This window comes from Oncorhynchus nerka, linkage group LG3, assembly GCF_034236695.1.
Source record: "Oncorhynchus nerka isolate Pitt River linkage group LG3, Oner_Uvic_2.0, whole genome shotgun sequence".
NCBI lineage: Eukaryota > Metazoa > Chordata > Actinopteri > Salmoniformes > Salmonidae > Oncorhynchus > Oncorhynchus nerka.
This window is the reverse complement of record NC_088398.1, coordinates 36641142-36667047: the sequence shown is the minus strand read 5'-3', so window position 1 is coordinate 36667047 and position 25906 is coordinate 36641142. Positions and strand designations below refer to the sequence as shown.

At 42.2% G+C, this 25906-nt stretch overlaps 1 protein-coding gene across 1 annotated transcript in view; it reads right to left on the bottom strand.

The window, feature by feature from the left end:
• The window catches only part of dnah7 (dynein, axonemal, heavy chain 7), a 230345-nt gene that overhangs the window by 178787 nt on the left and 25652 nt on the right, over positions 1–25906 (bottom strand). Inside the window, exons 15-19 of the mRNA XM_029630984.2 lie at positions 24794–25018; positions 23234–23380; positions 22555–22875; positions 16646–17013; positions 5448–5634 (exon numbers count right to left, since the gene is read on the bottom strand). Coding sequence (XP_029486844.2) covers positions 5448–5634; positions 16646–17013; positions 22555–22875; positions 23234–23380; positions 24794–25018 — 1248 coding nt within the window. The remainder of the gene's footprint in view (positions 1–5447; positions 5635–16645; positions 17014–22554; positions 22876–23233; positions 23381–24793; positions 25019–25906) is intronic.

The window sequence follows — 25906 nt, the reverse complement described above, 5'->3', positions numbered from 1 at the left end:
TACCTACCTCATCCCCATACTGTTTATATTTATTTACTTTTCTGCTCTTTTGCACACCAGTATCTCTACCTGTACATGACCATCTGATCATTTATCACTCCAGTGTTAATCTGCAAAATTGTAATTATTTGCCTACCTCCTCATGCCTTTTGCACACAATGTATATAGACCCTCTTTTTTCTACTGTGTTATTGACTTGTTAATTGTTTACTCCATGTGTAACTCTGTGTTGTCTGTTCACACTGCTATGCTTTATCTTGGCCAGGTCACAGTTGTAAATGAGAACTTGTTCTCAACTAGCCTACCTGGTTAAATCAAATCAAATCAAATTTTATTTGTCACATACACATGGTTAGCAGATGTTAATGCGAGTGTAGCGAAATGCTTGTGCTTCTAGTTCCGACAATGCAGTGATAACCAACAAGTAATCTAACTAACAATTCCAAAACTACTGTCTTATACAAGGGGATAAGGAATATGTACATAAGGATATATGAATGAGTGATGGTACAGAGCAGCATACAGTAGATGGTATCGAGTACAGTATATACATATGAGATGAGTATGTAGACAAAGTAAACAAAGTGGCATAGTTAAAGTGGCTAGTGATACATGTATTACATAAGGATGCAGTCGATGATGTAGAGTACAGTATATACGTATGCATATGAGATGAATAATGTAGGGTAAGTAACATTATATAAGGTAGCATTGTTTAAAGTGGCTAGTGATATATTTACATCATTTCCCATCAATTCCCATTATTAAAGTGGCTGGAGTTGGGTCAGTGTCAATGACAGTGTGTTGGCAGCAGCCACTCAATGTTAGTGGTGGCTGTTTAACAGTCTGATGGCCTTGAGATAGAAGCTGTTTTTCAGTCTCTCGGTCCCAGCTTTGATGCACCTGTACTGACCTCGCCTTCTGGATGATAGCGGGGTGAACAGGCAGTGGTTCGGGTGGTTGATGTCCTTGATGATCTTTATGGCCTTCCTGTAACATCGGGTGGTGTAGGTGTCCTGGAGGGCAGGTAGTTTGCCCCGGTGATGCGTTGTGCAGACCTCACTACCCTCTGGAGAGCCTTACGGTTGAGGCGGAGCAGTTGCCGTACCAGGCGGTGATACAGCCCGCCAGGATGCTCTCGATTGTGCATCTGTAGAAGTTTGTGAGTGCTTTTGGTGACAAGCCAAATTTCTTCAGCCTCCTGAGGTTGAAGAGGCGCTGCTGCGCCTTCTTCACGACGCTGTCAGTGTGAGTGGACCAATTCAGTTTGTCTGTGATGTGTATGCCGAGGAACTTAAAACTTGCTACCCTCTCCACTACTGTTCCATCGATGTGGATAGGGGTGTTCCCTCTGCTGTTTCCTGAAGTCCACAATCATCTCCTTAGTTTTGTTGACGTTGAGTGTGAGGTTATTTTCCTGACACCACACTCCGAGGGCCCTCACCTCCTCCCTGTAGGCCGTCTCGTCGTTGTTGGTAATCAAGCCTACCACTGTTGTGTCGTCCGCAAACTTGATGATTGAGTTGGAGCGTGCGTGGCCACGCAGTCGTGGGTGAACAGGGAGTACAGGAGAGGGCTCAGAACGCACCCTTGTGGGGCCCCCGTGTTGAGGATCAGCGGGGAGGAGATGTTGTTGCCTACCCTCACCACCTGGGGGCGGCCCGTCAGGAAGTCCAGTACCCAGTTGCACAGGGCGGGGTCGAGACCCAGGGTCTCGAGCTTGATGACGAGCTTGGAGGGTACTATGGTGTTGAATGCCGAGCTGTAGTCGATGAACAGCATTCTCACATAGGTATTCCTCTTGTCCAGGTGGGTTAGGGCAGTGTGCAGTGTGGTTGAGATTGCATCGTCTGTGGACCTATTTGGGCGGTAAGCAAATTGGAGTGGGTCTCTAAACAATGAGGTAGTGTGCACATGCAGCTATTCTGTGATGGGCGGTTAACAAAGAAAAAGGTACTCCTTTATGCTTAATTTAGAGTTCTTAATGTAACTTCAGTTGTTCTACATTGGGCTTTATGTTTTGATTATTAATACATTGAAAGGCTGCATGATGCAACTCTAATGCCTAGAATTTCACGGCGGCATCCCCTTTGTGTGGGCCAGTGGCTGTTGTGCCCTTCTCCGAGTGCTGCGCACTCCATCAAGTGATCCGGTCTTACTCACAAGCTACAAATGAAGACAGACACATCGGAGAAGCAACTCCCCACATCCTTATCCAATTCCGAGGTGCATATTGAAGATATTGGAAGAACTGTCCACCTTTACTTTTCGTCAGCCAACAAGATGAGTAGGTCTAACAAACAGCAAAAGCACTAGCCTATGTCAATCTACTATCCCGCATGGTACAAAGTTTGACCTATTATTTTCTGTGCGAGAAATACTTATTCAAAACATAGTCTGGGACAGTTGTGGGATGTGATAGATCCCAAATTAATAAAACTACTAGCATTAAAAAAACTTTTTTACGCAATGTGGCTGACGGAACAGATCAGAATGTTTCGCTTAAGATGTTTATTCACATTATAAGCGCACATGGTAGTAAGCTATAAGCGCGAATGTTCCAATAGAAGAAAACCCCATTATCAAAAGTGAACGGAGCTGCAATTATGCATGTAACGGTTTTATTATAAAGGTACATTTTTATGGTGAAAATTATCTTCCCCAAACTTGAAACTCACACGCTGCTTATGTATGCCAGTTAGGCTCAACACCCATTGTAAAGTGTATTAATTTGCTTAATTTTAAGAAGTTATTTGGTCACTTTAGTTGTAATACAAACCTAGACATATATAAACCTAGGCATTTATGTCTATGGGCTAGGCTAGATGAGGTGTGGGACTATGATTTGAAAAGGTTGGGGAAAAAAGGCATTGTTTCTTATGCTAGGCATCATTCACAAGTGATAATTTATAATTCACAAGTGATAGGCTAATATTGTCATCCATCAAGCTATTCTTGATTTAATATTGTCTTTACATATACTAAATAATATGTGTGTGAAATGTGTTTTGATTTAGAATGGACCATTATCAGGCACCTGTAGCAAAACAGGGGCAGCGGGAAAAAATACATGTAATCTATGCACTTACATAGTGAATGAAGGATGATTTCCCCATGGTTTATTGTCTTGCCAGCCAGGTAGGCTGTACTCCAGTTGTAAAGATAAGCAATGTGCTTAATATTAGGAAATTTTAAAATAAATATAGTAGGTCTAGCCAATAGAAAGCTGATTCTCCACTTTTTAGTAGAGGCCATAACTCTGTTTTCTTGAGCAATTGCATAGCCTATACCAGGCAGTTAGCAAGTTTGGTAGGCTACTAATGACCATCAGCAGCATCAGAGCTTGGAGAAGTCTAATTACCATGACTAAACGGTCACGTGGAATTTGACTGCCTTCATGAACGTTGATCGCCGGTGTGGAGGTAATATGGTCAGCACAACAGCCCTATTTACATGGACTCTCTGCAATAATGGTGTTTAACATGATTTTGAATGACTACGCCATCTCTTTCCCACACACATACAATTATCTGTAAGGTCCCTGAGTCGAGCAGTGAATTTCAAGCACAGATTCAACGACAAAGACCAGGGAGGTTTTCCAATGACTAACAAAGAAGGGCACCTATTGGTAGATGGCTAAACATTAAAAAATGCAAAAACTGAATATCCTTATGAGCTATTAATTACTTACACTTTGGATGGTGTATCAATACACCCAGTCACTAAAAAGATACAGGTGTCCTTCTAACACAGTTGATGGAGAGGAAGGAAACCACTCAGGGATTTCACAATGAGGCCAATGGTGATTTTAAACCAGTTAGAGTTAAATGGCTGTGGAGAAAACTGATGGACGAATTACACTGTAGTTACTCCACAATACTGAGTTAAATGAGTGAAAAGAAGGAAGCCTGTACAGAATAAAACATCTTTGAAAACATGCATCCTGTTTGCATTAAGGCACAAAAGTAAAAAAGTTTAAAAAATGTGGCAAATAAATTAACTTCATGTCTTGAATACAAAGTGTAATGTTTGGGGCAAATCTAACACAACACATCACAGAGTCACACTATTTTCAAGCATGATGGTGACTGCATCATGTTATGGGCATGCTTGTCATCAGTAAGAACTAGGCAGTTTTTTTGGATAAAAAGAAAAGGAATAGAGCTAAGCACAGGCAAAATCCTAGAGGAAACCCTGGTTCAGTCTGCTTTCCAACAGACACTGGGAGACAAATTCACTTTTCAGCAGGACAATAGCCTAAAACACAAGGCCAAATATACACTGGAGATTTTAGGATACAATTAAAAGGAATAGAGCTAAACACAGACACAGTTTTGACTTAAATCGGCATGAAAATCTATGGCAAGATTTGAAAATGTCTGTCTAGCAATGATCAACAACCAACTTCACAGAGCTTGAAGAATTGTAAAAATAATAATATTGTACAATCCAGGTTTGCAAAACTCTTAAACTTTGCAAACCTGGATTTACAGTTGGAATCACCTTTGACAGCGATTACAACATGTATTGACTCAGGGGGGTTGAATACTAATCTAAATCAAAATCACATTTTTCTTCCACTTTGACAAAGTATTTTGTGTAGATTGTTGTTAAAAAAATGAAAATGAAATCTATTTTAATCCCACTTTGTTACACAAACAATGTGGAAAAAGTAGAGGGATTGGAATAATTTCTGAAGGCACGATATGCCGATATCATAGCTGTACGTAATTAAGCAGCTAAGAAGAACATGAAATTGCTAGACTGCCTGTTTGTGTCGTGCTTATGTTTGCAATACTGACAACAACGTTTGTACAAACATGTTGATAATGTATTTTGTGTAAAACATGTAAATAACTGCATGTAGCCTACTCCCCTCCTTTTTTAAATGAAAAATAACATGAAATTGTGCTTATGCTTACTGAAGCATGGAATGCAATAGAACAGTTTTGTGTACAACATGAAGTTTGTAGGAAATTGTGCTTATGCATAATAGCCTATTGAGATAATGCAATAGTTTATTAAACAGTTTTGTGTACAACATGAAGTTTTTAGGCTACACCAGTGACTAGACAAAGGCGATAAAGGAAGGGGGAGCAGCAGTGGAACACTCAGCACAGCAGCTACGCAGGCAGCGGAGTCGGCACTCAGCTAATTAAAAAGTCAAATCCTGCACAATGTCCATATCTTTTGCCTGGGCAAATTGATATACAAACACGCTGTATCCGAGGCCACCATCACATAGCTCTAGTTCTTTAGACAGTCAAAAGTCCAAAACAGGTAAACCCACACCCATGTAGGCACAGATCAGGGTACCAAGGGCCCTGAATTCATATGTCTGTAGTCGAAATTGAGTTACCCGCCTTACATTATGTGCCAACTGGAAAAACACTATAAATTCAATCCCTTAATAACTGATGTATGAGTGTGTGTTTGTTACTACTTACCAGAGAGACATGCTTCATGGTGTCCCTCCAGGTCTTGTCGACGGCAGTGAAGCGGCGTCCCTCCTCTGGCATTTGGGCCATGATGTCTGGGGAGCTGAATATGGGCTCTAGGTAGAGCCAGGTGGACTGCACCTTCAGCCACTCGTCCAGGATCTCCTGCAGAAGCAGAAGCTTGCCTTCCCAGTCCCTGGGGATGGATGGATGGATGAATTAATTAATTAATACATCAGGGTCATATTCATTAGGGCACACCGTATCAAATAATTATTTGGGATTTGAGATCCAATGTTTTATATTTGGTGAAAGTACAGAAGGTTACCTTTTATTTGAGGGTATTTTCATATCTGTTTTACCGTTTAGAAATTAAAGCACGTTATGTATCTAGTCCATTTGAAGGTGTCATAAGTACAGTGTGTCAAGGCTCTGGGGGCACGGCTGTTGCATCCAGCAGTGTGTGTGACGTTTGGTGTGATGTTCTTTGTTGTTTTTACACTTTGTTTGTAAACCATCTGTCAATGATTGCTTTACAGTGACGGGGTGTTAGACTGATCTTGTTGATCGTGTACATACCCTCTACAAACGGATTAAGTTTTGAAAACGCTGCTCACAGCGGAATCCAACACGGTAAAGAGACCATACTACAATGCAACTCACACACAAATGCAATAGATATCCCAATGGCCCATCTAATCTCCTATTTTCGGCGAGTGGATTACAAACCCAAATGCAAAAGCGGAAAACGCGGGGCAATCAGACATAGACTTAAAAAAATGAAGAACAAACTTCCCTTACACACCACCTTGCTGAGGGGGAAAGAGGATGCGCTGTCAGCAGCAACATGAATACCGGGAGGCCTGTTTGCTGGTGTTTACTGAGACTTGGCTGGATGACAGAGTCCTGGACAGGGAAGTGAGGCCGGCCGGGTTCACACTGGTCAGAGTGGACCGTGATCTGACCATCACAGGGAAACATCACGGAGGGGGCGCCTGCCTGCTTGTCAGGGACCAGTGGTGTAAATCGATCCTGGTAAGAGAGAGACTCTGTACCCCTGACATTGAACTGCTTTTAAGTCACTGCAACCCTACTATCTGCCCCATGAGTTCCCCCAATTGTTTGTTACCGTTGTGTATATTCAACGAAAAGCTAATATAACAAAGGCATCAAATATTATCTATAATCCGTCACAAAACACTGGAATCCATTTTCCCCGACGCACCCAAATTTATTTTAGGGTATTTTAACTGCACTTTGACAAGGTCGCGCGCACGTACCACCTGTATGTGAAATGTCACGCTACGAAAAATAAGACTCTTGATTTGTGCAATGAGACAATACCAAATGATTTCCCTGCCACCACCAGACCTTCCTAGAAACATCAGACCACAATGTTGTCTACCTCCAGCCAACCTACTGTCAGCTCCTGGAGAGGGAGAAACCTACAGTTAAAACTGTCCAGATCTGGAACGACAATAGTATCACTCATCTCCAAGGGTGTTTTGACTGTACTATGTGGGAGGTATTTGAGGACAGCAGCTCTGTTCTTTTTTTTTAAGAGGGTAGATCAGCTTTAATATTGCGGTTAGATTGTTGCTCCCATCAATGTAATTGTCTGCATAATTTCCAATCCCCCATATATTTTGGGGATAAATATATGTATATACATACACATACCAATATACATTTACACTATCGTTCAAAAGTTTGGGGTCGTTCAGAAATGTCCTTGTTTGTGAAAGAAAAGCAATTTTTTTGACCATTAAAATAACATCAAATTGATCAGAAATACAGTGTAGACATTGTTAATGTTGTAAATGACTATTGTAGCTGGAAATGGCAGATGTTTTATGGAATATCTATATAGGCATACAGAGGTCCATTATAGGCAACCATCACTCCTGTGTTCCAATGGCACCTTGTGTTAGCTAATCAAAGTTTACTATTTTAAAAGGCTAATTGATCATTAGAAATCACTTTTTCAATTATGTTAGCACAGCTGAAAACTTGTTCTGATTAAAGAAGCAATAAAACTGGCCATCTTTAGACTAGTTGAGTATCTGGAGCATCAGCATTTGTGGGTTCGATTACAGGCTCAAAATGGCCAGAAACAAATAACTTTCTTCTGAAACTCATCAGTCTATTCTTGTTCTGAGAAATCAAGGCTATTCAATGAGAGAAATTGCCAAGAAACTGAAGATCTCGTACAACGCTGTGTACTACTTCCTTCACAGAACAGAGCACTCTGTTTCTAACCAGAATAGAAAGAGGAGTGGGAGGCCCCGGTGCACAACTGAGCAAGAGGACAAGTACATTAGAGTGTCTAGTTTGAGAAACAGACGCCTCACAAGTACCCAACTGGCAGCTTAATTAAATAGTACCCGCAAAACACTAGTCTCAACGTCAACAGTGAATAGGCAAATCCGGGATGCTGGCCTTCTAGGCAGAGTTGAAAAGAAAAAGCCATATCTCTGTCCAGTGTCTGTGTACTTTTGCCCATCTTTAATCTTTTCTTTTTATTGGCCAGTCTGAGATATAGCTTTTTCTTCGCAACTCTAGAAGGCCAGTATCCCGGGGTCGCCTCTTCACTGTTGACGTCGAGACTGGTGTTTTGCGGGTACTAGTTAATTAAGCTGCCAGTTGAGGACTTGTGACATTTACAGTTGAAGTCAAATACATTTAAATGCAGTTTTCAACAAGTCCTGACGTTTAATCCAACTAAAAATTGATTTATGGTTTCAATTTCAACTTTTATTTATTTCATCACATTCCCAGTGGGACAGAAGTTTAGTATTTGGTAGCATTGCCTTTAAATTGTTTAACTTGTGTCAAATGTTTTGGGTAGCCTTCAACAAGCTTGCCACAATAAGTTGGTGAATTGTGGCACATTCCTCCTGACAGAGCTGGTGTAAGTGAGTCAGGTTTGTAGGCCTCCATGCTCGCACACGCTTTTTCAGTTCTGCACACACATTTTCTATGGGATTGAGGTCAGGGCTTTGTGATGGCCACTCCAATACCTTGACTTTGTTGTCCTTAAGCCATTTTCCTCATGATGCCATCTATTTTGTGAAGTGCACCAGTCCCTCCTGCAGCAAAGCACCCCAACAACATGATGCTTCACGGTTGGGATGGTGTTCTTCGGCTTGCAAGCCACCCCCTTTTTCCTCCAAACATAACGATGGTCATTATGGCCAAACAGTTCTATTTTTGTTTCATCAGACCAGAGGACATTTCTCCAAAAAGTGCGATCTTTGTCCCTATGTGGAGTTGCAAACTGTAGTCTGGCTTTTTAGTGGCGGTTTTGGAGCAGTGGCTTCTTCCTTGCTGAGCGGCCTTTCAGGTTATGTCGATAGAGGACTCGTTTTACTGTGGATATAGAAACTTTGAACCTGTTTCCTCCAGCATCTTCACAAGGTCCTTTGCTGCTGTTCTGGGATTGATTTGCACTTTTCGCACCAAAGTACGTTCATCTCTAGGAAACAGAACGCGTCTCCTTCCTGAGCGGTATGACGGCTGCGTGGTCCCATGGTGTTTATAATTGCGTACTATTGTTTGTACAGATGAACGTGGTACATTCAGGCTTTTGGAAATTGTTCCCAAGGATGAACCAGACTTGTGGAGGTCAAAAAAAAAATCTGAGGTCTTGGCTAATTTCTTTTCATTTTCCCATGATGTCAAGCAAAGAGGTACCGAGTTTGAAGGTAGGCTTTGAAATACATCCACAGGTACACCTCCAATTGACTCAGGCTAATTGACATAATTTATCAGAAGCTTCTAAAGCCATGACATTTTCTGGAATATTCTAAGCTGTTTAAAGGCACAGTCAACTTAGTGTATGTAAACTTCTGACCCACTGGAATTCTGATACAGTGAATTATAAGTGAAATAATCTGTCTGTAAACAATTGTTGAAAAAATGACTTGTGTCATGCTCGAAGTAGATGTCCTAACCGACTTGCCAAAACTTTAGTTTGTTTACAAGACATTTGTGGAGTGGTTGAAAAACTAGTTTAATGACTCCAACCTATCTGTATGCAAACTTCCGACTTCAGGCATTCCTGGACCTGTGACCAAAAACATGCTACGTATGGACAGTATCAAAATAAATTATCTAATGACTTTCCTCCTCACAAAACAATACGCAGAGCTGGGAAGATTGTATCCCCTATATACATTACATTCTATTGGTTGCAAGAATTTTGAATAATAATTTTAAATGGAAAATTTGAAGTTTTGTATCCTGTGTCGTTTTGCGTGTCAATTCATAAACTATCGAAAATCTCTTCCCAACTGTTTTGCAATTTATATGACACAGCTGTACATTTTTTGGTCCTTAAATGAAAATTTTATGTATTTTTATTTATCCCATTTTTCCTTAACCATTTTTGGTCTTTAATGCAGGGCCGACAGACATGTTCCTTACTTGTTCCCCCTTCCATTTACATTACATTTAAGTCATTTAGCAGACGCTCTTATCCAGAGCGACTTACAAATTGGTGCATTCACCTTATGACATCCAGTGGAGCAGCCACTTTACAATAGTGCATCTAAATCTTTTAAGGGGGGTGAGAAGGATTACTTTATCCTATCCTAGGTATTCCTTAAAGAGGTGGGGTTTCAGGTGTCTCCGGAAGGTGGTGATTGACTCCGCTGTCCTGGCGTCGTGAGGGAGTTTGTTCCACCATTGGGGGGCCAGAGCAGCGAACAGTTTTGACTGGGCTGAGCGGGAACTGTACTTCCTCAGTGGTAGGGAGGCGAGCAGGCCAGAGGTGGATGAACGCAGTGCCCTTGTTTGGGTGTAGGGCCTGATCAGAGCCTGGAGGTACTGAGGTGCCGTTCCCCTCACAGCTCCGTAGGCAAGCACCATGGTCTTGTAGCGGATGCGAGCTTCAACTGGAAGCCAGTGGAGAGAGTGGAGGAGCGGGGTGACGTGAGAGAACTTGGGAAGGTTGAACACCAGACGGGCTGCGGCGTTCTGGATGAGTTGTAGGGGTTTAATGGCACAGGCAGGGAGCCCAGCCAACAGCGAGTTGCAGTAATCCAGACGGGAGATGACAAGTGCCTGGATTAGGACCTGCGCCGCTTCCTGTGTGAGGCAGGGTCGTACTCTGCGGATGTTGTAGAGCATGAACCTACAGGAACGGGCCACCGCCTTGATGTTAGTTGAGAACGACAGGGTGTTGTCCAGGATCACGCCAAGGTTCTTAGCGCTCTGGGAGGAGGACACAGTGGAGTTGTCAACCGTGATGGCGAGATCATGGAACGGGCAGTCCTTCCCGGGAGGAAGAGCAGCTCCGTCTTGCCGAGGTTCAGCTTGAGGTGGTGATCCGTCATCCACACTGATATGTCTACCAGACATGCAGAGATGCGATTCGCCACCTGGTCATCAGAAGGGGGAAAGGAGAAGATTAATTGTGTGTCGTCTGCATAGCAATGATAGGAGAGACCATGTGAGGTTATGACAGAGCCAAGTGACTTGGTGTATAGCGAGAATAGGAGAGGGCCTAGAACAGAGCCCTGGGGACACCAGTGGTGAGAGCACGTGGTGAGGAGACGGATTCTCGCCACGCCACCTGGTAGGAGCGACCTGTCAGGTAGGACGCAATCCAAGCGTGGGCCGCGCCGAGATGCCCAACTCGGAGAAGGTGGAGAGGAGGATCTGATGGTTCACAGTATCGAAGGCAGCCGATAGGTCTAGAAGGATGAGAGCAGAGGAGAGAGAGTTAGCTTTAGCAGTGCGGAGCGCCTCCGTGATACAGAGAAGAGCAGTCTCAGTTGAATGACTAGTCTTGAAACCTGACTGATTTGAATCAAGAAGGTCATTCTGAGAGAGATAGCGGGAGAGCTGGCCAAGGACGGCACGTTCAAGGGTTTTGGAGAGAAAAGAAAGAAGGGATACTGGTCTGTAGTTGTTGACATCGGAGGGATCGAGTGTAGGTTTTTTTTCAGAAGGGGTGCAACTCTCGCTCTCTTGAAGACGGAAGGGACGTAGCCAGCGGTCAGGGATGAGTTGATGAGCGAGGTGAGGTAAGGGAGAAGGTCTCCGGAAATGGTCTGGAGAAGAGAGGAGGGGATAGGGTCAAGCGGGCAGGTTGTTGGGCGGCCGGCCGTCACAAGACGCGAGATTTCATCTGGAGAGAGAGGGGAGAAAGAGGTCAGAGCACAGGGTAGGGCAGTGTGAGCAGAACCAGCGGTGTCGTTTGACTTAGCAAACGAGGATCGGATGTCGTCGACCTTCTTTTCAAAATGGTTGACGAAGTCATCTGCAGAGAGGGAGGAGGGGGGGGAGGGGGAGGAGGATTCAGGAGGGAGGAGAAGGTGGCAAAGAGCTTCCTAGGGTTAGAGGCAGATGCTTGGAATTTAGAGTGGTAGAAAGTGACTTTAGCAGCAGCGACAGAAGAGGAAAATGTAGAGAGGAGGGAGTGAAAGGATGCCAGGTCCGCAGGGAGGCGAGTTTTCCTCCATTTCCGCTCGGCTGCCCGGAGCAGCCAATTAGTTGGTTGTAATTTTGGGTAGAGCAGACATTTCTATATGTCTGTTAGCTGCACGTGTGACATAATTCCACCAGTCCTGTTGTGAATGGACAAAATCAACATGGGTGCGATTGCGCATGCACGTGCCTGGTCTAGTCAGCATGTAAGGGACTTCGTAGATGGGGGGGCTGGTTTTGTGGCTGTTGGACTTCCTGAGGCAGAGGTCACAGCAGGTCAAGGTGGGTCCCCACGTCTCGGACATACGCACCACCAACATAGGCTCCCCACACGGATGTGTTTTATGCCCACTCCTGTACCACTTGTATACTAATAGATGGGATATTTTAATGTTGACTTTACTATACTGACTCTGTTTTACAAATCTTTCATTGAGAGTATTTTGACTTTTTGAATTGTTTGTTGGTTTGGCAATTCCACTGTCAGTCAGAAAAATATGCTGAGAAGGATTATAATCACAGCAAGTAAGGTATTGGGAGTCAAACAGACCTTTAAGGTCAGGGCCCCCCAGCAAAGCTCACAAAATTATTTGAGACACAAGCCACCCCCTGTACCCGGACTTTGAGCTACTCCCCTCTGGGTGCAGCTATAGGGCACCCCCCAGCAGGAAACACAGGAACTACACAATAATTTGTGCTAGGTGTGATATCCCTCCTAAACAGCTCAGGCTAATGTTCCTATCGACCCAGTAAGGCCAGCAGGCTAGCCTCTTTTTATTAGTATGTACTCTAACTGTTATACTGTCAATTTGGTTTCTACTGTATTTAAACGCCACTTTAAACGTGTACATGACACTGCCACAAAATGTCCCCATACGGACAATAAAGTGAGTAAAGTATTCATACCTAGTGCTGTTACAGTGACCGTATTACCGCCACACCAGCAGTCACGAGTCATGACTGCAGTCAAATTCTATGTGACCGTTTAGTCATGGTAACTAATAATCTTCCAAGTTTTTCCCCCTGTTCTGAGACAGGTGCGTGATAATGGTCCATTCTAAATCAAAACTAATTTCACACATATTTATTTAGTATATGTAAAGACAAGATAAAATCATGAATAGTTTGATGAGTGACAATATTAGCCTATCATTTGTGAATTATATTGAATTATATATTATCACAGTAAGCAAAGAAACAGTGCATGCCTTTTTTTGCAGCATTTTCAAACCCCCTCATGTAGCCTAGCCCATTGGCCTATATGTTTTGATAAGGTTTGTATTACAACTCAAGTAGCCAAATAACTTATTAAAATTAAGCACATTAATCTGCTTTACAGCCGCTGTAAAGCCTGCCTAACTGGCATTCACAGGCAGCGCGTGAATTTCAAGCTTGGGGAAGATCATTTTCAGCATAAAAATGCACCTTTATAATAAAGCATTACATCCATAATCGCATTTGTGGTCACTTTTGAGAATGGTGTTTTCCCGTTAATTGATTGCATTTCGGAACATTCCCGCTTATAGTCTACTCCCGTGTGAGCATTGCTGCGCTTACAATGTGAAAAATAGCCTAATAGTTTATCAACATTTTAATCTAAATGTTCTGATCTGTTGCATAAGCCTCATTCACTCAAAATTGATGAGAGTGGTTGTCTTCATTTGGGATCTATCGCAACCCACAACTGTTCCAGACAATGTTTAGAATATTGATTTATTGCACAGAATAGAATAGTTCAATTATTGTACTATGGGGGATGGTAGATTTACTTGGCAAGTGCTTTTGCTGTTCATTAGGCCTACTCCTCTTTTTGGCTGATGAAAAGTAAAAGTAGACAGTTCTTCTAGCATCTTCAATATGTGCCTCGGAAAGACAGACACCGATGTGTCTGTGTTCACTTGTAGCCTACCTCAGAGCTGAAATAGATGCCTGTGAGAAGAACCCGATCAAATGACGGGCATTGGCTAATAAGAATTGAGATATATCTGAGAGAGCCATGTGAGTGAGAGGTGCTTCGGAACATGCAGCCGGGAGAAGGGAATTCTGATTATTAAATTCAGCCCAAGAGTACAACGGCCACTAAAGGCATGGATTTGTTTAGGGACCATTACGGACACACTAGGGGGATGCTGCCGGGATATTAGAGGCATTATCAAGTGCTTGTCAAATTGTGAATGAGAGACTGATGAAGTGTGTGCAGCCTGTTCAAGAAACAAAGAAGAGCTCATGCCTTTCATGCAACTTTTTTTCAAATAATCAATCGAGTCGCATCATGCACCAACACCCCATAATGACAAAGTGAAAACATGTTAACACATTTATTGAAAGTGAAATATAGAAATATCTAACTTACATAAGTATTCACACCCATGAGACAATATATGTTAGAATCACCTTTTGGAGCGATTACAGCTGTGAGTCTTTCTAGGCAAGTCTCTAAGAGCTTTGTACACCTGGATTATACAATATTTGCACATTATTCATTTTAAAATTCTTCAAGCTCTGTCAAGTTGGTTGTTGACCATTGCAACACAGTCATTTTCCAGTCATGCCATAGATTTTCAAGTCAATTTAAGTCAAAACTGTAACTAGGCCACTCAGGAACATTCAATGTTGTCTTGGTAAGCAACTCCAGTGTATATTTGGCCTTATGTTTTAGGCTATTGTCCTGCTGAAAGATGAATTTATCTCCCAGTGTCTTTTGGAAAGCAGACAGAACCAGGTTTTCCTCTAGGATTTTGCCTGTGCTTATTCCTTTTTTTTTTATCCTAAAAAAACTCCCTGGTCCTTGCTGATGACAAGCATACCCATAACATGATGGAGCCACTACCATGCTGGAAATTATGAAGAGTGGTACTCAGTGAGGTGTTGGATTTGCCCCAAACATAACACTTTGTATTCAGGGCATAACGTTAATTTCTTTACCACACTTTTTGCAGTTTAACTTTAGTTCCTTGCAAACAGGATGCATGTTTTGAAATATTTGTATTCTGTACAAGCTTCCTTCTTTTCACTTTGTCACTTAGGTTAGAGTAACTACAATGTTATTGATCCATCCTCAGTTCTCTCTGATCACAGCCATTAAACTCTGTAACTGTTTTAATGTCACCATTGGCCTCATTGTGAAATACATGAGTGGATTCCTTCCTCTCCTGCAACTGAGTTGGGAAGATGCCCAATAGATGCCCTTCTTTGCTAGGCATTGGAAAAGCTCCCTGGTCTTTGTGGTTGAATATATGTTAGAAATGCACTGCTCGACTAAGTGACCTTAAAGCTAATTGTATGTGTGGGGCACAGAGATGAGGACGTCTTTCAAAAATTATGTTAAACATTATTATTGAGTCCATTATGTGACTTGTTAAGCAAATGTTTACTCCTGAACTTATTTAGGCTTGCCATAACATTTAAGCTTTTCATTTTGTTTCATTTGTTGTAAACCTTTCTAAAAACATAATTCCACGTTGACATTATGGGGTACTGTGTGTAGGCCAGTGACACAAAATCTAAATTGAATACATTTTAAATTCAGACTAACATAACAAAATGTGGAAAAAGTCATGGCGTATGTTAGGACCTTGACAACAGTTGGGTTGTTCCACGAAATGGGTGCATTTTGGGCATGTAAACTTTTAAGAAGTTAACTGTCAAATATTTGTTCTTTCAACATTCAGCTGCATGAAGGATATGTTTAGCCTATGGAAAAACACCTTTCCCATCTCAGGGATTAAAATCCTATGAACTAAGAGCATTTTATCTGCACTTGTACCACACTGTCTGTCAACCCTGTTACGGACACTTATGTAGCTAACTACCTAACTATTATTTAAAAGCATGTTTGAGATAAATCCAAAATGTTCTCATTGATCAAATATCCCTTGTACAAATAAACTCACATTTAATATCAAACTAATAAAGTTAACATTGGGCCTCTAACAAGGTTGACGATTTACAGGGTTGAGGTTTTAGTTGAAGAGCATGGGACTACAAGGTATTCATGAAATTAGTAATTATACATATGTTCCACACATAATGAAAGTTTAATCAAATTCCAGGTTTCCTAAAGTGAATTGAGCGAACAGGCTTGACGTGTTGAGCTCGAGCATCTCAGTCAAAGATGATAAAACAATTATTAATAGACCAAAAAGAGAGAGAAGACTTCTATGCTATTCAGAGGCCCCAAACAATGTCTCCTGGTGTGAATAATTTAACTTGGTGGAATGGTCCATTATTTTAAAGGGGTATATTGTTTGCTTAACGGGGTTGGCCTTAAAATGAGGGACAAACGTAAATACATCACTAATCACATGAATATAAATAATAATCTTCAGAAATGACTTTGCCAAAGCAGCAAAATAACGGGGCCTTTACAATGATGGTGAAACTTGGAAGTAATGTTGGGATTAAGTGGGTTGAAATATTCCTAGAAGACACAGGGTTTATGAAGGGCCTTTATTCATATTAAAAATCAAATGTATTAATTTCTCCATCGTTGTCAATAAAGGTGGTAATTGGGAGAATATTCAGTGTGCACACAGTATCCCCCCCAAAAATAAACAATTATACAGAAAACAAAAACAAGCACTTCTTATTGAAACTTCCGGTTTCAGTAAATGTTCTACCGTTTAGTGCCAAATGAATATGACCCAGACAAGTACTGTGTACTGCCATATGTGTATGATTCAATTGGAGAATATTGTACAAAATGCACAGTATTTTTTAACTGTAATTTAAACTCCTCACCTGCTCACCTAATTTTATACCGTGCCCCTTCTCACCTGATCTCAGCCTCAAAGGGCTTGATGAAGGGCGATCCCCGCATGGTCTGCGTCTTGACAATGTGGTCGTCCAGCAGCATCTGCACTTCGTCCACCGATGACAGGATGGACGTGCCAGTCTCGCGGTAGGGCAGCAGGGCAAAGTCCATGTCGCCCCACTCCAGGGCCATCTTCTCCATGGCCTTTTCCAGCGAGTGCTCCTTGCTGGCCGCTTCGCTGACGCCCTCAAAGCTGGCCAGGTGGGCCTCCAGGCGCAGTGGAATGAAGCGGGCCACGCAGGCACCTTCCTCGGCTGGACGCAGCGGGAAGCCCACCACCTCCGACATGGTGTTCCAGTGGCGGTCACGTAGCCCCGGGTTACACAGCACCTTAGTTGGAGGGGATTTGGTTTATTGTTAGTCTCTTGTGTCATATACTGTGCCTACATCCGAATTGACCAGAGCCCATAGCTACAGTAGTAGTGCACTACATAGGGAATAGGTTGCCATTTGGGAAGCATCCAGTATGCAGTGTCTTGGCTAAGTGTGGGGTCAATGAGCCTTGGGTTACACAGCACCTAGGGTTGCACAGCAACAGGTTGTTGTATTGTGTACTGTATCCTCATATTACTGGGAAATGTATGATGGTAATTCTTATACTGTTGAACTACTTATACTCTTGAACTAGCTGTAAAAGACTAGTGTGGGTTACATGAGTTGGCCGTTGCAATACAAGGTAAAAGTTGTTTGAGATCTAGTGGAAAGTGCTACATGAATACAATCAATTAATCCAGTGTCAGTAAGACAGAATAATAGTAAATCAGTGCATAAATCATGAGGGTCGGTGTGATGTGAAAGGGCCCTGTTTCCCGATAGCGATGGAACTTGGCTAAAAGTAAAATAATTTTAAAATATATAAATATTAGGATGAGCAATGTCGGAGTCCGGAGTGTATATATCATGATGTGTGTTTTGTCCTATATATATATTTTTTTTTAAATCCCAGCCTTTGCCCTTTGACAGGTAATGTGTTCATAACTGACTTGCCTAGTTAAATAAAGGTTAAATAAAATAAATATACAAACCCAGTCAAAAGTTTGGACTTTTCTACATTGTAAAATAATAGTAGAGATCGAAACTATGAAATAACACATATGGAATCATGTTGGAATCATGTTGTAACCTAAAAAGTGTTAAACAAATCAAAATATATTTAAAATGTTAGATTCTTCAAAGTAGCCACGCTTTGCCTTGATGACAGTTTTGCACACTCTTGAAATTCTCTCAACCAGCTTCACCTGGAATGCTTTTCCAACAGTCTTGAAGGAGTTATGCTGAGCACTTGTTGGCTGCTTTTTCAACTCATCCCAAACCATCTCAATTGGGTTGAGGTTGGGTGATTGTGGAGGACATGTCATCTGGTGCAGCACTCCATCATTCTCTTTCTTGGTCAAATAGGCCAAACAGCCTGGAGGTGTGTTGGGTCATTGTCCTGTTGAAAAACAAATGATAGTCCTACTAAGCGCAAACCAGATGGGATGGCGTATCGCTGCAGAATGCTGTGGTATAGATGCTGGTTAAGTGTGCCTTGAAATCTAAATAAATCACTGTCAGTGTCACCAGCAAAGGAACCCCACAACGGTCACATCTTCTTCATGCTTCACAGTGGGAACTACACATGCAGAGATCATCCGTTCACTATCTCAAATTTGGAGATGGTTGTCCTTCTGGAAGGTTCTCCCATCTCCTAAAAGGAACTCTAGAGCTCTGTCAAAGTGACCATCGGGTCCTTGGTTACCTCCCTGAACAAGGCCCTTCTCCCCCGATGGTCAGTTTGGTCAGGTGGCCAACACTGGGGAAGAGTATTGGTGGTTCCAAACTTCTTCCATTAAAAATTATGGAGGCCACTGTGTTCTTCGGGACCTTCAATGCTGCAGACATCTTTTGGTACCCTTCCCCAGGTCTGTGGCTCGACACAATCCTGTCTCGGTGCTCTATGGACAATTCTTTCGAATCTCATGACTTGGTTTTTGCTCTTACATGCACTGGTAACTGTGGGACCTTAAATAGGCAGGTGTGTGCCTTTCCAAATCATGTCCAATCAATTGAATTTACCAAAGGTGGACTCCAATCGAGTTGTAGAAACATCTCAAGGATGATCAATGGAAATGCACCTGAGCTCAATTTCGAGTCTCATAGCAAAGGGTCTGAATGCTAATGTAAATAAAGTATCAGTTATTTTTGTTAAATACATTTGCAAAAATGTCTAAAAAACAGTTTTTGCTTTGTCATTATGGGGTATTGTTTGTAGATTGCTGATGATTTTTTAAAGTCCATTTTAGAATAAGGCTGTAATATAACAAAATGTGCAAAAAGTCAAGGGGTCTGAAATACTTTCTGAAGACACTGTATGTGCGTGTGATGGGATGTATAGACATTATGGACGGTATGCGGATAGAATGTTTAGTATATCTGTAGAATACGTAGGATAGAATAGTATATATACAGCAGTAGTTTAATAGGGTGGCATTGACTAGAACCCTGTTTATACATATGAAATGAGTATAACGCTATGTAAACTTTATTAAAGTGACCAGTGTTCTATTATTAAAGTGATTCCATGTCTATGTACATAGGGCAGCAGCCTCTAAGGTGCAGGGTTAGTCCTCTTGTCCAGATGGGATAGAGGAGTACGAAGCCAATTGCTTCGTCCGTGGATCTATTGAGACGATATGCAAATTGAAGTGGGTCTAGGTGTTATGTAAGGTTGAGGTGATATGATTCTTAACTAGCCTCTCAAAGCAATTAATGAAGATAGAAGTGGGTGCTACGGGGTGATCGTCATTTAGTTCAGTTACCTTTGCTTTTGTGGGTAGGAGTAATGGTGGACATCTTAAAGCAAGTGGGCACAACAGACTGGGATAGGGAGAGATTGAATATGTCTGTAAACACTCCAGCCAGCTAGTCTGCACCTGCTCTGAGGACGCGGCTAAGGATGCTGTCTGGGCCGGAAAACTTGCAAGGGATAACATGCTTAAATGCCGTACTCATGTTGACAACGGAGAACGAGAGCCCGCAGTCCTTGAGAGCAGCCCGCGTCGAAGGCACTGTGTTATCCTCAAAGCAGGCGAAGAAGGTGTTTAGCTTGTCAGGGAGCAAGACGTCAGTGTCCTGGTTTTAGCTGGTAGCTGGTTTTCCCTTTGTAATCCGTGATTTTCTAGACTCCCTGTCATATACGTCTTGTGTCTGAGCCATTGATATGCAACTCCACTTTGTCTCTGTACTTGTTTGATTGCCTTATGGAGGGCATAACTGCAGTGTTTGTATTCAACCATATTCCCAGTCACCTTGCCGTGGTTAAATTCAGTTATTCGTGCTTTGAGTTTTCCGCGAAAGCTGCCATCGATCCATGTTTTTTGTTTTGGGTAGGTCATAATAGTCACAGTGGGAACAACATCCCCTATACACTTCCTGATGAACTCAGTCTGTGTGTCAGTGTATACGTCAATGTTATTCTCATAGGCAACCAGGAACATATCCCAGTCCACATGATCAAAACAATCTTGAAGCATGGATTGGGGCGTACTCCCTCTGCTGTCTCCTGAAGTCCACAATCAGCTCCTTAATTTTGTTAATGTTGAGGGAGAGATAATATACCTGGCACCACTCCGTCAGTGTCATGGCTCCACCTGTCACCAGAGGGCAGCAGAGACCATCCTAGAGACATTAATGACAGTCAGGTGTGTCCTATTTACTCAATATGATTTCCCTAAAAGAGGTGTGTTTTCTGTTGACTTTTGCTTAAGCTTGAATTGTGTGCCGTGTGCGTTGGTCTCCTGAGTGAGTTTGAGAATTGGTGTTTGTTGTTTTCCCAGTGTTACTGTGAGCCTTCCGTTACCATTTCTCAGTAAAATATTATGTTTATCCTTAACCACTAATTCCTCGTCTGGTCTCTTCTCTGCACCTGGGTGCAACCTCACCATGTCACAGCCAGGGCCCTCACCTCCCTGTAGGCTGTCTTGTCATTGATGGTAATCAGTTCTACTACTGTTGTGTCGTTTGCAAACGCAAAACGATCTTGAAGCATGGATTACGATTGGTCAGACCAGCATTGAATAGACCTTAGCACAGGAACATCCTGTTTGAGTTTCTGCCTATAGGAAGGGAGAATGGAGTCGTTATCTGATTTGCCGAAGAGATGACGGAGGAGGTCCTTGTAGCCTTCCTGGAAGGGAGAGTAACAATGGTTGAGTTATTGATGCGCGAGTACTACAAGCAATGTGTTGATAGAACCTCGTCAGCGTTTACCTCAGATTTAATTTGTTAAAGTTCCCAGCTACAATAAATGCGGCCTCAGGATATGCGGTTTCCAGTTTGCAAAAAGTCAAGTGTAGTTCCTTGAGGGTCATTGTGGTATCCGCTTGAGGAGGAATATACATGGCTGTGATGATAACCGAAGAGAATTCACTTGAGAGGTAATACAGTCAGCATTCCATTGTGAGATATTCTAGGATGGGTGAACAAAACGACTTGAGTTCCTGTACGTTACCACAATCACACCATGAGTAGTTAATTATGAAACATAGATCTCCACCTTTCTTCTTCCTGGAGAGTTCATTCTTATCTGCATGATATAGCCAGCATGTACTGAGAACCCAGCTGGCTATATGGACGGGGACAGTATATCCGGAGAGAGCCATGATTCCGTGAAACAGAGCATGTTACACTCCCTGATGTCTCTATGGAAGGAGATCCTCACCCTGAGCTGGTATACTTTATTGTTAAGAGATTGAACCTTAGCGAGTAATATACTCAGAAGCGGTGGATGGTGTGCATTCCTCCTGAGTCAGACTAGAAGTTCACTCTGAATACCTCTTCTCCGCCGGTGGCGTCTTGGAGCAGCCTCTGGGACAAGTTCAATTGCCTTGGGGGTATGAATAAAGGATCTTTCAGGTTGTATGTAATAACACATAACACAAAAAAAACGTTCTGGGCCACTAATGATGAAAGAAATAACAATACAAAAAAAAAAATACTGCAAAGTTGCTTAGGAGCTATAAACAGAGCTGCCTTTGAACGGGATATGGTAGTAGGTGCCAGGTGCACTGGTTTGAGTTTTTCAAGAACTGCAACGTTACTGGGTTTTTCACGCTCAACAGTTTACCGTGTGTATCAAGAATGGTCCACCAAAAACAAACAAAAGATATCTGATGTAAAATATACTGTCCGTGAAATGTATGTAGTGTGGATAAGCTAGAAGTGGAAGCCTATGTATTGTTGTCCATTAGTTTACCCCAATTAGGGGAGGGGTGGTATGGTTAGGGGAAAACAATAAACAAGGAAATTATATTTAAAAATTATATATCTTTAAATTAATATACATATTTACAACAACAAAATATTTATGGGGGGTTGGAAATGATGTAGCCAATTACAATGATGGAAGCCGCAATATTAAAGCTGATCCACCCCCCCAAAAAATAAGAATGGTCCACCACCCAAAGGACATCCAGCCATCTTGACGCAACTCTGGGAAGCATTGGATTCAACCTTTTGACACCCAACGAATTGAGGATGTTCTAAGGGAAAAAGTGGGTGCAACTCAACATTAGGAAGGTGTTCCTAATATTTTGTACACAGTGTTTATTTGAATGCACTCACCTTGGTTTTCATTTGAATCATAATTTTATACATTGCTTGTTTGTATCAATTGCAAAGACATTGGCAACTTTGTAATCGTAGTCAACTGTGTTCAGAAGTTATCGGCGGTCACAGTGAGACGGATAAGTTTAGAGGAGATCTTCTGTGTTTAAGTGCCGCTGGTGGGCAAAAAAAAGCATTAACACCACACTTAGCTGTTCTATGAGTGGTCTGAGGCAGGTGTTAGATTAAGTTTTCAAGTGCAAAGATTTTCAATCAATCGCTACATACCTGTACGAGGGGGATGTGCTCCTTAAAGGCCTCCACCTCAGCCTTAACACGGCTAGCAATGTGCAGAGCCTTGGGCGTATCCCCGAAACCCTTCTCCAGCTTGTAAAGGGCACGCCAATAGTTGCCCACATCGCCCTCCACCTTGTCTGGGTTGACCGCGGACAGTGGCCCGTGAACCCATTTATGGTGCTGGTTCTGGAACTCTGCAGCCGTCTCGTAGAGGCGGAGGAAGGGGAGCAGGCGGTCCTGGACCTTCTTGCGCTGTGGGTACTGGGACACGGGCCAGTTGAAGGCCTCTTCCTCCTGGTTGAAGCCTTCGATCTGTAGGGGGAAGGGAGGTGGAGACAGATGTCAAGGCAAAGTGGACTGCCATGGGCAATTACAGTGGTAACATAAGAAAGCCATCATTAATTAATTGTCAAAGAAATTACTCAGTGTGAAACAGTTTTTTTAAATACATGAGGGTGTGTGTTATTGGAGATACTGAACCTGCACACCATATGTAAACACAAACACACATCATCACTTTATTATACTGTCTCTGCTGCCCTCTACAGTCATTTCAGAGAAGAACAATAATATTTTATTGTCCACTGTTATTTTCAGATCAACCCCTTTCAGCAAGCATGCTAATTGCATAGAGCCCTGGCGAAAAGCTGAGGTTCCCAATCCTCCTCACCTTCTCCATGGCGGTGTCCAGTTTGGAGTTAAGGGTCTGTGCCTTTTTCAGGTACTTGCTGAGCTCGGACAGGTCCCCGAAGGTGACAAACTCCTCCACCTGCTTGGCATAGCTCTCTAGCTCCTCCACAAACCTCTCACACCGCAGCTAAAGAGGAAATACAGTGGGAGAGATACACATTTGGAGATAATTGTGCGTATGCACTATCAAAGTAGGTGAGTCAGTGGACTTGTACTTAAAGTGGGCAAGTCTAAATATATGTTGCTCTCTAACTCTCACAAAAACAATCCAGATGGACAACATACTTTTAATTACATACATTTATTAATTGGATGGTTCTCCCATCGATCGGGTTCCCACCTATAAATATCTGGGCATGGATTGACAAAGACTTAATGTTTAAACATAATATATATGACTGAGCTAGTTGAAAAGCAAAGATTTAAAGTCTTTTTTTTTTTCTTTTTTTTTTATATAGATCTTGCCTCACCCTAAATAGCAGGAAGCAGATTGTACAGTCAACTTTCCTGACAGTTCTTGACTATGGTGACACCATTTACCAGTTTGCAGCAGCCACTACTCTTAAAACTTTGGATGCTGTCTACGGTAGTGCCCTTCGCTTTATCACAGGTGACAGTTTTAATACTAACCCCTACATCCTGTATCAAAAGGTTTGCTGGTCCTCATTAAAGTCCCAAAGATCACTTAATTATACTTTTTTTTGTTTACAAAGCTCTTCTACACAAGCTTCCAATTTACCTATTGTGTTGCTAACGGATAAAAGAATGAGCTACCAAATCCGCTCGCAGAATTGGTTAACTCTTGAGGTCCCTCGGGTCTTGACCAATTTAGGTAAATCCTCCTTTAGTTTTAGTGACAACATTGTTGGAATAACCTACTAAATTCCTTGCATCTTGTTCCCTGGTGCCACTTGGGGAGTTTAGGACTCGGGTGTTGAATGAATAGAGGATTGCAGTTGTTTTGATTGATGGTAGTGGTTTATTTGTTGACATTGTGGTGTTGAGGTTGTGCCTTGTGGTTATTAATATTCTTCTGGTTTTATTTGTAAGGTACATTTTTCTTCCTGTTTGTGAGACAATGTTTGTACTCAGGGCACCATTGGGAATGAGACTGTGGTCTCAATTGGGCTACCCTGAATAAATAGAGTTAATAAATGGTCTGGATATGACACCTTTTTAAATTAATGGTGATCTGTAGTGATTTATGCTGTAGTTTTGTTGCAAGGTCATTTTAATACAAAGTACTGTATGTCATTGATGTGAGGTGGAGGATAATTGGTTGTTTTAGGTTATTGTGAGGGTTTGGTGTACTGTTAACTTTCAAGAGTGGCTTAGACAGATTATCAGGGTCATGTTCATCAGGCACCAAACTGACGAAAACAGAATGAAACAGGGAGGGACTACCTGGACCTGGTCCAATAATAAACACTAATTTTTGTTTTCAGTTGCAGTGTTTTACTACAATGAGCACTAATGAATACACCCAATATGTTTTTGTTTTTTAAACTTTCACTCTCCCTCCCTCTGCTGTCTAACTGACCTTAAGGCCACCCTGGTACTGCTCTGTCTTCTCCCTGGTGATCTGCCGGTGCTCCTCGAAGATGGAGGGCATTCGTGTGTGCCACTGGAAGGTCTGCCGGTTGAGGCGCATGTCCAGAGGGGAGAAGGTGACATAGTCCACTAGGAAACACAGACGGGTCTTGGACTCTGACAGCTTGGTCTCCAGGAGGGGCATCTCCGTGGCCTCCACCTTGTCCACAAACGCCTGGTAAAGTGGGATAGAATGTGGTAAATTCTGGGAATAGGAAACTAGGTCATAGTAATGCTTACTTTATTTACAGATGTGTTTGCTGGCATTTGGCTGGCAAAGGGTGGCTACTTTGAAGAATCTCTAATATAAAATAAATGTTGATTTGTTCAACACTTTTTTGGTTACTACATGATTCCAAATGTTTTATTTTATAGTTTTGATGTCTTTACTTTTATTCTACAAAGTAGAACATTGAAAAAAATAAAGAAAAACCCTGGAATGAGAAGGTGTGTCCAAACTTTTCACTGGTACTGTACATGTAAGTAGGGGTAAAGTGACTATGCAATGCACAGTAAAAAGCAGCGAGTGGCAACAGTGTAAAAAAAGATTGTTCAGCAGTCTTATGGCTTGGGGGTAGAAGCTGTTAAGAAGCCTTCTGGATTCACCATCTTTCTCTGGATTTTTAGACTTGAAAAATATACATTTTTTACATGGCTTTCCCACGATTCAAATTCAGTAGGGAGAAGACTAGACTAGGCTACGTGACATGATTACGTAGGGACCTCTTCACTAGCTGACCACCACTACCAAGATCTGTGTCAAGATCAGTTACTTACCCCACTGGCACTTCCCATAACCTCTATGTACAAATAAGAGAGTAGGTCTGGAATCAGTGTGGCAGGATAGGATGATTACATAGAAGGATCACCATGCTTTTACATGATGGTCTTTCTGGTGGGTGGGAGAAATAACGAGGAGGCAACTTTATTTAATGCTGATCGCTATTATTAGAATGTCTACAGTGCGAATAGCGAAATAATTAATAAATCATGCTGCGAAAGGTACCGGATCTGGGCAAATGGGTGCAGGAACAAACAAAGTCAAATTTGAGAGGTGCCGGAT